Genomic DNA, 16,665 nt, shown 5'->3' with positions numbered 1-16,665 from the left:
AAAAACGCATGCAGTAACATAGTGTGTAGAAATCCAAATGTAAGTGATAAAACATGGGTAGTCTATTACAAATTATATTGAACGAGCAATTCTAATATGACGTGCCATGGTAAAAAAAGTGATAAACACGTGATCACCATTTCGTGCAACACACAGGCTGCGTATATGCGAAAATATAAAGAAACTGGTCCTATTAGAATCTGCGTCGAAATAAATCACGGAAACTCCATTTTATCATTATTTTACCATGGGCTGGGCATTTACGTCGTTGTTTCACCTCTAGCTATCGCTTGAGGTAAAACAATGCGACATACATGTAAACGGTCAGCCTGTGGTAGAACAATGGTAAAATGGAGTTTCCGTGATTCATTCCTTAATATTCCCGTGGTCATGCATTGCAACATACGTCAAATTAAAAAGTTCATTTATTCAAACAGGTAAATTTGGTGGATCCGGAGGAGCAGGTGGATCGAGTATTATTGGTGATGGCCGGATATCTGTAGGTAAACTGTCTATAATGCGCACACTTGAAGGATCCAGGCCTGAAATTGTAATAAACAAGTACATGTACGTTAAATGCTGTAAACCTGCTACATGTAACACAGGATTGATTTTCTTGCTATTCTAATTCGAACGTAAGGAGGTATATACACTGTACATGTAAAATCTTCTTTAAAATTTATTTGGCTGGTTTAATTTTTTTGAAATTTTATTCAGTGTTTAACCTGGATTAAAGAAGCAAAATATATAAATTTCAAGAAATTTTAATCACATGTTTTATGGGGTTAATTTAAATGAACATATAGTAGCTTCATCAACAGAACTTTTGATCACTAAGACGCTATGGATTTTATATCAGAATGTCACAAAATAAAACGTTTTGTTGATTTTTATTAGTTATTTCCTTTAGGTGTTGTGAACCCCCTTAAGTCCAAAATTAAATCAAAACGCATTGAGGTAAACAATTAAATTGGTTTTAAAAAGTTTGTTTTCAAATATAAATGTATTATGTGTATTTTAGGGTACACAGCAAAGTACAAAAATTCCTGGTAACCTGCGTATTGTGTCACGTGATGCTTTGAAGTTGATATCAGAATGTCACAAAAGAAAACGTTTTGCTGATTGTATGGAGTAAATTTCCTTAGGTATTTTTAAAATAAACTGAATACTCCATTTTGCATATAATGTACATGTACTAAGGTATGTGATACATGTAGTATAATGGCTACCTTATTGAATGTACAGTGTGTCTATGTGGAAAATAAACTTCCCATTATATGGTACATGTATTATGATTTTGTATGAAGGGATTGGATCTTTCAATCATAGGATCGTCTGAATTTAGCTGAAATATTGCTCCTCGGATGTTATACCCCAACAATCATCAATCAATCTTTCAATCATGGGAAATTTTTAATGTTTTAAATACATTTATTTATTCATAAACAAAACTATATTTTATCACTTTATTTTATATAAGATAAACCAATAGCTTAAATGTAAAAAAATAGTTAATAATGTAAAATTGTCAAAAAGAAAAAGATTAATTTCTCAGATGCACCCATTTTCTGTCATTCCACTTAACGTGTCTACATACAAGAAATTTATAAAATTCTATGTAAAACTATATTACACGTACCTAATGATATACCTGGAACCTCAAAATTTCTTCGAACGCTGGCATAATCTCCGAGTTTTATCCGGCTGTTGGGAGAACAAGTATTCGGAGAGACATCTGAAAAAGCAACGTATAAAACTCATTCACACAACCCTAGTGCCTGCAGTTAAGGATGGTGTACTAGATTGCAACAAAAATATCGTCCGAGACGAGGTCGAGGTTGACCGGGCCGGATCAAGATACTTTGGCCAGGACATTATTTGCCATTTTTGTCAATTTTACACACGAAAATGACAAACGAAAATGACAAATTTTCTAATAAAAAGGGGGTACCAAACCCCTGCTTCCCCCTCTGGATCTGCTACTGGGGGATATTCCTTTTCTAAGTATTGGGATCTAGCCAGGGATCTAGTATACCATCCTCATCCTCTTTCCACCATTTGCGTCCTTAGTTTTTAATGTAAGCTAATAAAAAACGTAGAATTGAACGTGATGTATAATACATTACACTTAGGTGACCTTGAAAGTCCAAATCCAGAACGCATACATATATACATAGATGTAAAATAGTCAATATTTGCGTTATTTTGGCAAATTATAGACCGACACGCTTTACACTTCTCAATATACTGTATTTATTTATATTATAAATAATGGGTTTTGGGTACATTCAAGTTATTCAAATTGTTTTCCGAATACTGCACATGTAAGGTAAATGCATTTCTTGGCCAAATATATGCTAACCTCTATGTTGACATCGAATTCATGTACTTCAAATTATGGATTGACAAAAAAATATTGTGTGAATAGAAAATACATTTTTTTTATTTCTTGGGCAAGTACAATATATAATAATTAGAATATGCATTTCATGCATTGAAAAGTTAGTCATTTTAAACTTATTTAACAATAAAGGGAAGGTCTCTGCAAGATATCGCAAGAGCAAATGCTGTGGAATAAAATATCTGTTTTCCTCGCCTATGTTTAAAAAAAAATATATAAAATAACTGAATAATGAATATGCGTAAAAAATCAAATATTCACATATTTTGCTTTTTGGAAATAAAGAAAAAAAATAATGCGTTATGAAGTATGCAAAGTATGGTAACATTCTAAAAGGTTACAGCTTATAATGTTGTTTAAAATAATCAATATATTGCTGTTTTTTTATTAATATGTTGAAAGCATTTGGTTACATAATATTTTTTTATTATTATATATCAAACATTTATGTGATGTGTTTCCATTCTTTCTTCTGTTACGCTGCTTATCCGTAACAGTTACTCCAACACCACCGAATGAAACTGAATTAAACTTTAATGGAAAATTTATTACATATTCCCATTGTGCAACCCCTATTTTAGATTTTGATCCATATCAATTTCAGGGACAAAGACTTGACATGGAAAACAGACATACACAACAAAGAACATAAAGTAATTAAAATCATACATACAAACTTGAAAGTAACAAAAGCAAATGAACAACTCGGACTCCACTAAAAACTGGGAGCATGGACCATGTGCACCGGTAGGGTAAGCGTCCTCTGCTTTTCTAGAAACACCCGCCGAGTTGCTCATAACAAGTCAAATCCGGGGTAGACAAATGAGGAAAGGAAAACTAGGACACGTTGAACAAATCAGTTTTCATGGCGCAGATGGATAACGACCCATGATTTCATGATGACGACCATAAAACTTCTGTAGTGATGACTTAATCTTGTAGCAACAAAACCCTGTTCCAGAAGCCTATTTGTTAGTTCTAGCGCGATACAAAAAGTCTGCGTAGTGCCGGCACGCTCTGGCATAACGTATGAGTTGCAGTATGAACACTCCATACGCAGGTGTTGAATGGATGTTGCCACAGATGAAAGGAAAGTTGACAATTCTGAATGAAAAGTCGTCACGTTTGTCGTAAAGTTTGATCCATAATTTTCCTTTACCATCGACTTAACCTTTGTGAATCGTTTCGGGGAGCTGCAATATAGTTGACAAACTTTTATATTTTTACCGAATTACACTCACTTGTAATGTAACAGGTGCTGCAAATTCATCCTTCCGGAGCACCTGATGTCACTTCCGGTTTTTGCGTGCGATTTCATATCGCTTGTGTTTTAGTTTTTTGTGTGTTAAGTATTGTTATCCTCACCTTCAGTTTTTATATGTAATCTTTGTTATTCGGTTTACTATATTGTATGTACAACACTGTAGATCGTGTTTGTTTCACGTACTCCCGTTTTCTGATCATGTAGTCGGGTTTTGACGTATTTAAATTCTCCCATTGTCCAAACTTGTTTTATTTTGCCATTATAATTTATTCATCATACTCAAAAATTGATCAAAAATTGAAAGAGCATTATTTACATGTATTTAGGTTGAATAACTATTATGAATACACTATAAATAATGAACTTGTATTGCAAAAGTACTATTATCTTTTAAAAGTATTAAAAAGGCTATCCATTCAAAAAAAATATATATATAGGCAGACCCTACGATACGTTTGGTACAGAGTAAACTTCGTTCCCCCAGAATTTTTTATTTCAATGTAATGTTTATTACATATGTATGTCAAATAGTTAAACGATTTTTTTAAAGCGACAATGGATTGCTCAGAAAACGATTTTAAAGTTCCGTATCAATGCAACCAAATTTGGCCAAAACAAAACCCAAAATAAATAAGTACATGTACATGTATATAGCTATATATATCTACCTTTTTCTATAAATTTCAATGGTTTCTGTGTAATTTTATATCGCTTTAACAGTAGCAGTTAAGCATCACGTGACACAATATTCAACTTTATGAAAGGATATATTTGTGATACGACATTAATGAAAACATTTTGAGAGCAAAATTTCTCATGTGTCACCCACTGCCTTGTTTTGTATGGACACCCTCTTTATAGATTTAATAAATGAGACAATGTTAATTGACATTTGTTATAAATATAATTTTGACAAACGAGTAAAAAATAAACATAATCTTTATTTAAGTGTAAGTGTTCGTAAGAATCAGGCAAAATTAGAAAAATCGGAAGCATGCATGTGAAAACCGCACTGATCTGACAAAGTACTGTAATATCACTGAAGGACACTTTCTCTATTTGATAGATCATTATTTGATCTTTGCATCACTGGTTTTTCTCAGACATTTTTCAATAGCATGTTAGAAAAAATGATGTCTTTGACAGATTTATCTTCCCTAGAAATATTCATTTTCAGTGCATTTCAAGGAAATTATAACTCAATGCACCAACATGATATGGAAAATATTGTCCTTTTTCCTTGATTCTGGTGGTGCAAATAGTCAAATTACACTATCAAAATGATGGTTTTTTTTTCATACCATGTTTCCCCCACTGCCAGATTCTTACAGGTACTTATACTTAATACTATATTTACATGGTTTACCAGAATATTGTATGATTTCCTCATAATATTTTGTAAGATAGTCCGTTGTGCCCTTTGGAATAATGTCTTCAGTACCTTTAGGTGTAATGTCTTGACATTCCATGTGTAAAGTTTCATTTTTGTTGACATCAGCTTGCAAAAGAAAAAAAGAATACGAATGAAAATCTGTGGAATATAATGTTAGATATGCCTATTTGCAAAGTGTCTTCTGGCTGTTCCAACATTTCAAAACTTCATATTCTGGCCATTCCAACATGGAAAGTCTGGACATTCAAACATGGAAAGTCTGGCCATTCCAACATGGAAAGTCTGGCCATTCCAACATGGAAAGTCTGGCCATTCCAACATGGAAAGTCTGGACATTCAAACATGGAAAGTCTGGATATTCCAACATGGGAAGAACAAATAGATGCTTTTCTTACAATATAAAGTGTTGTTATAATAATCGATCACTAATTAGATTTACAGGTAAAATAATAAAAAAATAAAAATTTTATTTTGGAATTAAAAGTTGATCTCTAACTAATTATAGAATAATTTTGCCTATTTAATTCCCATAATATCATTTGATTGAAAATATAGATATTTTTGTTTTTGTGAATTTGTTTGAAAGAAAATTGATTATATTCATAATAATATAATATTAAAATATCCTGAGTAAGCCAAACTCGCAAGTTTATAATGACAGAAATTCGAAGTATTAAATATTACTCTACAGTAACTTGAACACTGAATCATGGATCTTAAGTGATTACTTGTAAGTGATTACTTGTAAGTTTGTGTAGGGTTTGTAAGTCTCTCTCTAGTTCCAGTTTCCCGTTTCGGAATTTCCGATGTAGAACGAATTGAAATCCGAAGAACGATCTGCATTTTATTGTTTACTTCTGAGAAATCGAAACCATGCATCACAATGCAAAATCTTCTATTTTATGAATGTCTTAACATTTTTATCATGTAGAACTAGATATTTGTCATCTTTTTAATCAGTACTTTTACAGAAAAAAGATATTTTGCTTTTAATATTGAACCCAATGATATGTTAACGACGAATCTCCATGCATTTGAATGGTAGACGAGCACCCATTCTCATGAAAGTACGGAGTCACGTGACGAGACTTACATACCCTATTGCTCAAATTAACATGGTTAATGCAATTAAACATCTTTTAACTTGAGAAACAAAATTTGATACACTATAGCTACAAGTTCCAAGTCAGGCGAGGTCGAAGAGTTTTTTTGGAGACGTTCAACGCGTGACTGTCCGGCAACCATGAACACGCAACCAAGGTTATTGTCAAACACAACCACCCATCAGGCAGAATGCAACCAAGGTTATTGTCAAACACAACCACCCATCAGGCAGAATGCAACCAAGGAACAGACTAAAAATTACTCCAACTCTATGAAATAAAGTTGGTAAAACTTCCCAACAGAGAATGGCACTACGTCTGAGCACATACCAGTCTCCTAATCTTGTAAAGAAAAAACGTATAATCAGAGACACAAAACACAAACATCAGTAGCAGACTTTATTGTAAATGGTGAATGGACAGAATGTACAACTGGACAACTCTCCTACTCGCAGATGATGACACTTATAGGCGCATTCGTTAGAACTCGGGGAAATATAGCCCATCTAGCTGCAAATAGTACTTTCTATTGTGACAATATGTTTTACAACTGCCCTGCTCTATTCTACCAGTATAACACATTCCATGCAGAATTTGCTGTGGTACTATGTTCATTTTTTGTACAATGTATACTGTCTTCTACCCAGTAAAGAAGATGTACGTACAATTAGTAACAATACTGAGGTAGAAATCTGCCAGAGACTTAATATACCATCACTTTGTTCCCGGATGACGAGATTGTCATCAGAAATGAAGCAACTCAGATTTTTCCTGGAATCAACATAATGGGCTGCTATTTCCCCTTACCTAGTGAATTAGGTAAAATGCTCAGAAACGTCGAGTCCAGACAACATACATCTTTTCATTCGCCAGGCAGCAGTACATGTATCATCACTACTGCCATCAAACTTAGTAGATGTTTGGTTCGATGCTTTGGAATATATCGACAACTCAGAGACCAACATTCCAACATTATCATTTACTGATTATGTCACCGTTTACAGGGTGGAATCCAACCGTAATATTTAACCCTTTTTCGACAGAAGGACCCAAAGACAACAAACAATCAGGTTGGCACAATAAGCTAAAGGAACTCGTCAAACATCTTCAATATGATTAACCTACGAAGAAGCTATCCTCTCATTCAGTCTTCTTAAATACAGGACTGTTTGCAAACATGTACCCAAGAAGATGAGTTGCAGAGAGATCTACAGTACACTTGATACATATACCAACTCGACGAGTGCTCCTAGAAAAGCAGATGACGCTTACCCTACTGGTGCACCTGGCACTTGCTCCCTGTTTTAGTGGAATCCGAGTTGCTCATTACTTTTGTTACTTTGAAGATATTATTGTGTTTATTTGATGTTCTTTGTTTTATTTGTCAGTTTTCCGTGTCAGGTTTTTGTCCCTGGATTACATTCGTTTGATATCCGCTAGAATATTGGCTCCCCTAATTAATCTTTGAATCCTAATGTGGATAGACTTGTAATTTAGCTCTTTGTACATATCAGTTTCCTTTGGAATCTATTAACGTATTAATGCTTCCTAATATTTTAATCTCATATAGATGTGCTAATTGATAAAGCATATCATGATCTCAAATAATATCAAACGTCTGAGTAAAGAATAACAATACAGCGTAAAAACTGTTATTTTTCAACCGAGATAAGTAACATATACACTATTTTTTTTACTTCTTTTTAGGAGCTCTCCAGCCACGAATCATGCAAAATGTCGTTCACGGATGAAAAGCCTACATACTTTTATTTTAATATTTTGTTACGATTGCCATAGTAAACAGACAAATTAATGTGGCTTTTCATATTACTTTTGTTCATAGAAAATAAAAAAAATATATAGAATGTACTGTAAAATTCAAAATTAAGGGAGATAACTTTGTAAATGACACTAAAATACAATAGAAACTATTGGATTTACATGTGGCTTATCTCCTAAGGGCAGACATATTTGAATGAATAATTATACATTTCATCATACAGACATATTAAGCAACTTAATAACAAATTTCAAAAGTATGTAGCCTTTTTTGAAGTGTATCACATTTTACAGAATTTGCATGATTCTTACAAAGACTACACCACATACCACGAGAGATTGTTGTGTATAAAACAGGTACATTAACGCATCCATAAACGATAAAGCTTTAGAATATAATTTAAACAATGGTGTCTAGTACAAGAACATTAGCCATGCATTATAAAAACACACAAATGGCCAAAAATATGCAATCATTATAGACCATTTGTTTATCTTTAATCAACCTACTGAACAGTAAGCCGACTCTGGGACAATTGTACTTTACAAGATCCCAACTTACTAGGAAGTTTTCAAATAGAGGCTACACGTATCATATATATTCTAAGACAAACTACATCACTCCGAAAATTATACTTAAAACTTGATCTTGAAGAGCTCAGTGAAAGTAGAAGTGGCAAAAAACTTTTTTTTACAAAAATGTGTATAATTACGTCCCTTGTTATCTGTGCGATATTATCATTGCACCTTTTTAGCTTAATTGTAGAATTAAACAAACTGTTAAACTCAACTTCAGCATTTGAGCAATCGGTAAAAATCCAAAGCTGGTATTGTTGGCTTGATATATATTTCAATACTTTGTTCTCAGCACAAACAATAGAAACAAAGTATGGAAAATCTGACAAAAACAACAAAGAAAAAAGAAAGAAAAAAAATGCATATGATATACATCTAGTTGGATTAACAAGAAACTTACGGCGGTGGTGATTCAATTCCCCCCCCCCCCCCCAAAAAAAAAAAAAAACAAAACAAAACAAAACAAAAAACAAAAAACAAAACAAAACAAAACAAAACAAAACAAAATGTAAGAATATGCGAAAGGTGTCAAAATCAATTGCAACTAGATATGATAGAATGAGTGTTTATAAATAATTACAGTATAATTTGGGGTTTACTATTAAATATTTTGAAAACTAAGTGACTTACCATCTCATTATCTCAACAATTTAAAGGTAGTGGTCTTGACATTTAGTGCCATATATCAGGTACAAAAACCAGTTGTTAGGCTATAATTCAACATGAAAAATACTTTTAAGTGATCAACTGTTGCCACTTTCTTGTTGGTAGTGTTTTTTTTTATTTTAGTTTAAAAACAAATAGCCAATTTCATGACCTACATCCTACATGCATACAGCTAAGTGTAAGGTAGATATGCACTGAATCCAAGGAGGTGGGCAAGTATTAGATTGCCTCTTGAATCAATATTTATGCTTCAATATAATTAAATTGGGTATTTCTGTAATCCTCATATACAGAGCTTGCCAAGCTATACAAAATATTTCTATGTAAAAACAAATCCTTCCTCTTAAGGTTGCACTGTACTGTACAAATGGGATTTAGGTGCACTGTTTCTTACACAAACCTGACCGGGTCTAATTTTGTAAAACTTAAAAATTAGAAGTGATACATGGTGGAAATATTGATTGTGAGTAGTAGAGCAATCGTACATAAATAGATGCAATACTTGTGAAGGTGAAGACGTATAAATTGCATGTTTAAAGCGATCTGGAAAGATTCAGGTCCTCACCGGATTGGATTCTCTACCCGGCACCAAAAGGCTGTTTTTCAAAAATGCAAAATTTCGCAAGAACTTTAAGAATTAAAATCATGAACAAATGAGCAGAAAAAGTACACTTTTTATTTGTTTTTTACAATAATACCATGCCAACTTACTTTTTCTGGCAGTTTTTAAGTGCCTGATATTTTAGAAAACCTTTTTTTTGACAATTAATTTTAGGAAGGCACCCAAAATTTGTTATGAAAACTGATGTTTATTTTTATTATGTTACCATGGCTACAGATTTTCATAACAAAATAGAAAAGAATATCTATCTCATTTTTATGGATTTCCATACATGTAATATAAGGTTTTGAAAAAATGTATGATTTTTACACGAAAAAAATGTTGGATTTGCTTGTTTAAGTGTCTCAGTATAGCTTTATTTCCACAAATTGTCATAAAGTTATCTGCAGTGACCTATTTATATAGTGGAACCTAATTCAAGTATGAAAAAAGTCCACTTAAAATTTGCATAAATACGGACAAGGACACGGTTAAGAAAAGTGCATGCAATCATGTGGACATGTGGCTAAAACGAAATCTATATCTGATTTAATAACAGAATAATTATATAAGAACGTATATTTGATAATAACCACTATTAAAGTAAAGCATGAAGTAAATGAAACAAAATGATAAAAGCTCTTCGACTTTTTTCGTACGTATCTACTCCACGTGTTTTAAGGTGTAATTAGGTTTCACAGGTAGCCAGGTGTATTGTCATGTGCTAGTTTGTTAGGTCACATAGCTTTTATACCTTGGTCATATAACTATTTTCGTGTTTTCAGAAGGGAGCCACTTCTGGTAAATATATATCAAGATAGCTCTTATTCGTTCTTGTTCATAAGAAAATTCAAGTTTTGTGGAATTCATACACAAGAAAATATTAGAACTTTTCTCTTCTTGTTCAGTATTTATTTTTAATTGCCAATTTTCACAATAAATAGCGAATTTATAATATTCAACAAAACCAGTCACATGTATATGATGCCCTACATACATGAAATGTACCGTTATCGATTTTTTACCTAGCATTGACATTTTTGTTTCATTTAAGAAAAAATACAACAAAAATAAATAAGTATATAAAAATATACTGCGTGCATGTGTGTGTGGTGGGGTATACTTGTTCTTAGATTAATTGAGACCTAACATATTTCGTTGGAAACTAATCGGGTCGTTAATTTTGAAAAAAAAACAACAACAAAACCCAAGCCGTGTCGTACACTTAAAGTGAATTACTTTCTCAAGGGAATGGGACTCTTCAACCGTAATTATAAGATTTATTCTAACATTTAAAAAATATTATTATATATACTAATAATAATTTAAAAAATGGATGGTCACCCCTTTGCGTGTCTTGAAGTAAGCTGTTTCAATTTCATACTGAATAATGTAGCAGAATACACACATAGACCCGTTTGGTAACGAAATATAGTGCATATAACGGGTATCTCGTTTACCGTTGTCATGTGCCGAAATCGATAAGTACCGAAATGACAAAAACATTGGATATTACCCGGCATGCAAATCTTCCGGAACAAGATTTAATAACACGTTAATAATTCGTTCTATTTATTGATATAAATAAATGATTTATCAACATGTTAATAATTCATCTATTTATTGATATTGATAAATCATTTATGCACATGTTATTAAATATTTATTGATATCAATAAATGGGGAATTAATTCCATAACGGCTTGCCATAGTTTCTATACATACTGCAGTGAAAAGAAACTTACAATTCGAGTCATTTACACATCCGATTTACAGCAAAACCTAAACAATCCAAAAAATCAGTCTAAATTCAGATGTCTGTTTAAAACCCTTATTTATACCTGTCTTAACCGAAGAAATATTAAATTTCAAATTTGGTTCGGTTTGGACAGGTTTCATTGTATTTGTTTGTTTGTTTGTTTGTTGGGGTTAACGGTCAAGCAGCAATATTTCAGCTATATTCAGGCGTTCAACATGAAATGGATGATAAAATGAACATGGAATGATGATGAAATGAAAAATGGGATGGGACACAAGGATAATGGGCTCGCCAAATTTTGATTGCCACTGGAAATAGGGAGAGGTGGGTAGGGTCGGGCAATTTAGCCTCCTGTGGCGGAGCCCTATGGTTCCTACTCCGGAAGAATACCACAGTAGGGTTTTTTAACGTGCAAGGAACGTGGCATCTTTCCCAACACGGTGCACCACTATGGTTGCAGAGCGCCCTAGCCCCCGCCTAGGGTTCTGAGCACTATTTAGTCGCATTTTACGACGACAAGCTTAGCGCTGCTGCAGGCCTATTTTTTCGACACCCGGACCTGCACGGGTCGTTTCATTGTATTTATTAATTTGAGTTCAATTATTAATAATAAAAAGGGTCGAAACACACACTGTTAGTTTAATAAAAAAAAAATATACTTACAACTTTTCTCTTTATATGTAATTTCCTTAGTCGGTTTCCTTCGGCAACATTTGAGACAGATTATAAACACTACTACGGTTGTGAGGACAGTAAAAAATATGGCTATTATGACGTAATAGATGATGTCATCCATTGTACATTAAATGAAGAAACAATGTCTTAAATTGATGGTGACCCAGGTCTCAGTATTCAATGCTAAATTGGTGCCACATAACATATGTTGGTTTCAAAGGCATTAGAATAGTGTAAATCAAATTCCTTTTTGTATCCACAGAATATTGACTCCTTCCAATGTATCACTTTGCTGATGACATATCTACCTTAAGTCTCACCCTTTAAACAAGAAAACAAAGTAAGAAAATTAAGTCACTTGTTCAGTTCGAAGGTGTACATGTACATGTAGGGTACATTCTTGAAACGGTCATGTTTCCCAATTAAGCGTTCGTATATCGTTTAACTGGGAGCGTTCGTGTTGACGCACGATAGAAACGTTCGTTTATTTAGTACAGTCATTATTTCCTTTATTTAACTCTTTTTTTAATTCTTTTTGTTTAGTATTATTATTTTCTTGTATTTTCATTAACTCTATTTTCGAATTTTTCTTTCTCTATTAATATTTGTACATTAGTTTGTTTTTATCGTTTATCTATCACGCTTTTAAACGCTCGTTTATCTTTCGTTTGGTGAGCATTTAGGTATGGGGCGTGCGGGAAACCGAAATGTCTGAAGGAGAGTATAAAGATTTATTGACTAACGTTCGGATATTAACCTTTATTGGACTAGTTAGTCAATAAGGGTATAATTGCGTGAGGTTTTCCATATTGGCTGAGTTATTGGTCGATATGTTATGACTGGTTCTGCGTCGGCTATCTTTTTTTTTTAAAATAGTACTTGTTATAATATAAGTTCGCGTAAACGTTGCTTAAAATATACAATTATGCCAATTCTAAAGATTAACTAGTCAAGATAAGGTATTTTTGTTTCTATTCTAATGCTATAGAAATAAACAAAACAAAAACAAAAACAAAAAACAAAAATTAATTGAAAACAACAGAAAGCATATGAAAGTTTCATATATTTCATACCTTGCCACAAACAAATAATCGCATCTCCACCCAAGATTTTATTTCAATGCACCAAAACCAACCTTTCTTTCAATAATGAGACCACTACAGGTTATCTATACCGCTTCCTGGTTTGGACAGGAATGATGCTTAAAAGTAAATAAAACACCAAGCAACAACTGCCGCCTTATCGGTCATCAGGGGCATTCAGGTTTAAACTGAATCAATTTATTATTTCGTGAGACATATGCTATATTTGAAGATAAGTTTTATCATAGTAATAGTGTGTCGCGATACATCCTCGTAATTAATCCGTTAAATTATCCGATGATATATTTTCGAAATGTCGTAAAACTTCCAAGTGTATGGAAGATGGGGAACGGGGATTTCCTTTAAAGCCTTCATTTTTAAATTTGAATTTGTTTAATATAGTGTACAGATTACCACAATTTTTAATTCTTATATTCGGCTAGTACGGTCGTATTTCAAGAAAATGCATTTTAATTTTACATAATGTGGTAAAACAAAGAACAAGGACTATCAATCGTGGGTATTAGGTTTACGTTGTCAATACGACGTTTACATATACAATTGAAGAATTAAAACGTCGAGGTAATAGGCTATTAAATTAAGTATCACTCCAGCTAAAAATCATGCAAAATGTGATTCATGGTTAGAAAGCATACATATTTTTATTTTTGATATTTTGTTTAAAATGTAAAAGTAAACAAAGGCTTTTCAAATAACCCCTGTTCATAGGAGATAAAAATTATATAGAATGTAGTGTAGAATTCAAAATTAAGGGAAATAACTCTGTAAATGACACAAAAATTCAATAGAAACTGTTGGATTTTCAAAGCGGATTACCGCCTAAGAGCAAAAAAAGATTGGAATAAATAATTATACATTTCATCATATAGACTTATAAAGCAATAAAATAACAAAAATAAAAATGTGTAGCCTGTTTTTGGGTGTATCACATATTACAGAATTTGCATGATTCTTACAAAGACTGATACTTAATATGTACCGTTTCGAGGTTGTTGTCTGTTTCAAATACAAGATGTTTACTTCAAGAAGTAATTCCTTGAATTAATTGTACTGAAGACAAACTGTTTCTCCTGTGTTTCGTTTTTGTTTTATTAGTAAGCGTACGAACTTGATTATGATTGATGTTTGTATATAATATTTCAAGAACTTGAAAGTACAGCCACTGACTCAACAATAAGTTATAGAACTACCTTGTTGACTTCGAGTTACTGTGATCTCCTGCCAGGCGTCGATTTCACAAAAAGTCGTAAGTCTGTCAAGCTTGCAGAATTTAGAGGATCGAGTGTTGACTAATTTGGACTCATATTAATGTGTTCGAGTCTCTGTATCAAGTTGAACATACATACATGCACATGTAACCTAGTAAACCGACAAATAATGGGGTTGACAAATTTTTATTACAAGTACCACTGGATATAGAGAGAGGTGGGTAGGGTTGGGCAATTAAGCATCCTGTGGCGAAGCCCTGTAGTTCCTGCTCCAGGAGAATAGCACAGAAGTTCTTTAACGTGCGAGGAACGTGGCATCTTTCCCAACACGTTGCACCACTATGGTTTGCGGTCAGGTTTCTATATCATGGCCTGACGACCCCAGCATGTTCTATACCAGGGTTATCCCATTCAACCAACTTGGGCACACAACCAAATTCCTCCGTGGGAAGACCGCCCTAGTCCCCGGTCAGGGTTCTGAGCACTATTTCGTCGCCCTTTACGACAAGCTTAGCGCTGCTGCGGGCCTATTGTTTTACACCCGGACCCGCACCGGGCCGGAAGAGATGAAATAATGTGTACAAGATTAGAAGGACGAACTGTAAACGAAGAACGGCGAATCCAAAAATAAAAACAAAATAAAGATTTTATTATAGTGTCATATATAGTACATACACAAGTAAATAATGAGAAGGAGCTTTGTTTGACAATAGGTAGAATATCTTTGTCTCCCTTTAAAAGACAAAGAAAATACTTATTAAAAACTATTTTGAATTTGAATTTTATATTTTATTTCAGGCTAGAAAATTTAACTGCTTTTCCTGTTCAATGAATAAAGGTTTAAAAGACATACATGTATATCCGATGCTATTTTTTTTGTCACTCAAGTCGTCTTCTCCGCTATTTATTGCGTAGTAATTGACTAGCAAAATTGAATGAGCTATCAAATTATTGACAACAAATCTAACGATTACCAGTTCACATTCAATTCTCTACTGTCGTTTATCTCCAAATTTAAAATTCTGTTATTTTTATCCATAGAAATATAAACTTGCACCCACATGCTAAAATTTTATTTTTCAAAGATGTTTAGGGGAAATACACTTTAATTCATATAACTTATAGAAGTTGAATTATGTACTTTTGGAAAAGTTCCAATAAAAATATGAGATAAAATCAAGTGTTTGTTCATGACTGAATAATTATGTCTACATTGTACATGTACATACCCTTCATAAATCAGTCTATTTCTATATTGACCTTGACGCGAACAAGACCCCTGAATAAAACCATAACATGATATGAGTAGACGCAAATTATAACCCGTATTAGCCAAACTTTCCAAAAAATCTAGTTTTGAAATCTTGATCACGCCATGATCTAAAAAAATATTACCTCGTTATTAAACTCCTTAGTGTCTCCCTATACAAGTCATCAGGGTTGTGTAAACTCCGCAACCATATCTTTTCTGACATTTACGTTAACGCATGTTGTAACTGTGAGTCAGAATCTATTTTGGGATTTATTAATCAAAAACTTTCCTCATCATCTATTCACCGACCTTTTCGAATCTGACGAAATCCAACTTCTTGAAGTACTTAAAGAAAACTACTGACACCAATCTAAGTCGATACATATGATTTCATGAGACTGTGTCACATACCAGGGGCGTTCAGGCGGGGGCGTGGCGGGCATGCGCCCCCCCCTCTAAATTTTGCATAGCATGGGTTGTCAGGGATAGATATAGGCGGTTTTAGGTTGAAACTTTAATTTCTTGCTAATTTTACCACAAAAGATATCTACATTGCCGAAAAGACATCTACATTGCACCCACTATAGAATATTATTTCAAAAATTTCACTTCAGAACATTTTTCGCCTCGCTCCGCTCTGCGAAAATTTTGATGTACGCCCTCCCTAATTTAAAATCCTGGATCCGCCCCTGCATACTTACAGTCATGTAGTACAGTTGTGCATTGCATGATGGACAGTATAGTTTACTTCTGAGTTGTTTGGTGGCAAACGCTAAATAATAAATGTAGAAAACACCTGATTAAATTTATTTACATGTATATGTGTATCACATAACCTGTTTACCCTTTAAGTGTTAGTATCTGTAAGAATAAGGCAGTGGATGA

General features: G+C 33.3%; 1 protein-coding gene across 3 annotated transcripts; it reads right to left on the bottom strand.

The window, feature by feature from the left end:
• Window positions 1-407: 407 nt before the first annotated feature.
• Window positions 408-13,697, bottom strand: LOC148597359 (uncharacterized). Of its 3 annotated transcripts, none has more exons than XM_088564163.1 (5): window positions 13,291-13,697; window positions 12,206-12,538; window positions 5,107-5,163; window positions 1,640-1,735; window positions 408-542 (listed from the first exon to the last, which is right to left on the bottom strand). In XM_088564163.1, the coding sequence occupies exons 2-5, from the start codon at window positions 12,336-12,338 to the stop codon at window positions 430-432; spliced, it is 399 nt and encodes a 132-aa protein (XP_088420289.1). In that variant the 5' UTR covers window positions 12,339-12,538; window positions 13,291-13,697; the 3' UTR covers window positions 408-429. The 3 variants fall into 3 exon arrangements, with proteins under 3 accessions (XP_088420289.1, XP_088420288.1, XP_088420287.1); XM_088564162.1 differs by having other exon boundaries at window positions 5,032-5,163; window positions 13,291-13,692; XM_088564161.1 differs by having other exon boundaries at window positions 5,023-5,163; window positions 13,291-13,489.
• Window positions 13,698-16,665: the final 2,968 nt, after the last annotated feature.

Source organism: Perna viridis, chromosome 15 (genome assembly GCF_037379345.1).
Source record: "Perna viridis isolate PV_CMFRI_1.1 ecotype Kerala chromosome 15, ASM3737934v1, whole genome shotgun sequence".
Lineage (NCBI taxonomy): Eukaryota > Metazoa > Mollusca > Bivalvia > Mytilida > Mytilidae > Perna > Perna viridis.
Note: the sequence above shows the minus strand (reverse complement) of the source record. Positions and strands in the feature narration are given on the sequence as shown.

Excerpts from the sequence above, each read along its gene's own strand:
- LOC148597359 (XM_088564161.1), bottom strand. The coding sequence starts at position 12,338 with ATGGATGACATCATCTATTACGTCATAATAGCCATATTTTTTACTGTC. Across the intron at positions 1,736-5,022 it reads ACAATATTCTGGTAAACCAT|ATGTCTCTCCGAATACTTGT; the intron begins GTAAATATAGTA and ends TTGCTTTTTCAG. Across the intron at positions 543-1,639 it reads GGTTCCAGGTATATCATTAG|GCCTGGATCCTTCAAGTGTG; the intron begins GTACGTGTAATA and ends TTACAATTTCAG.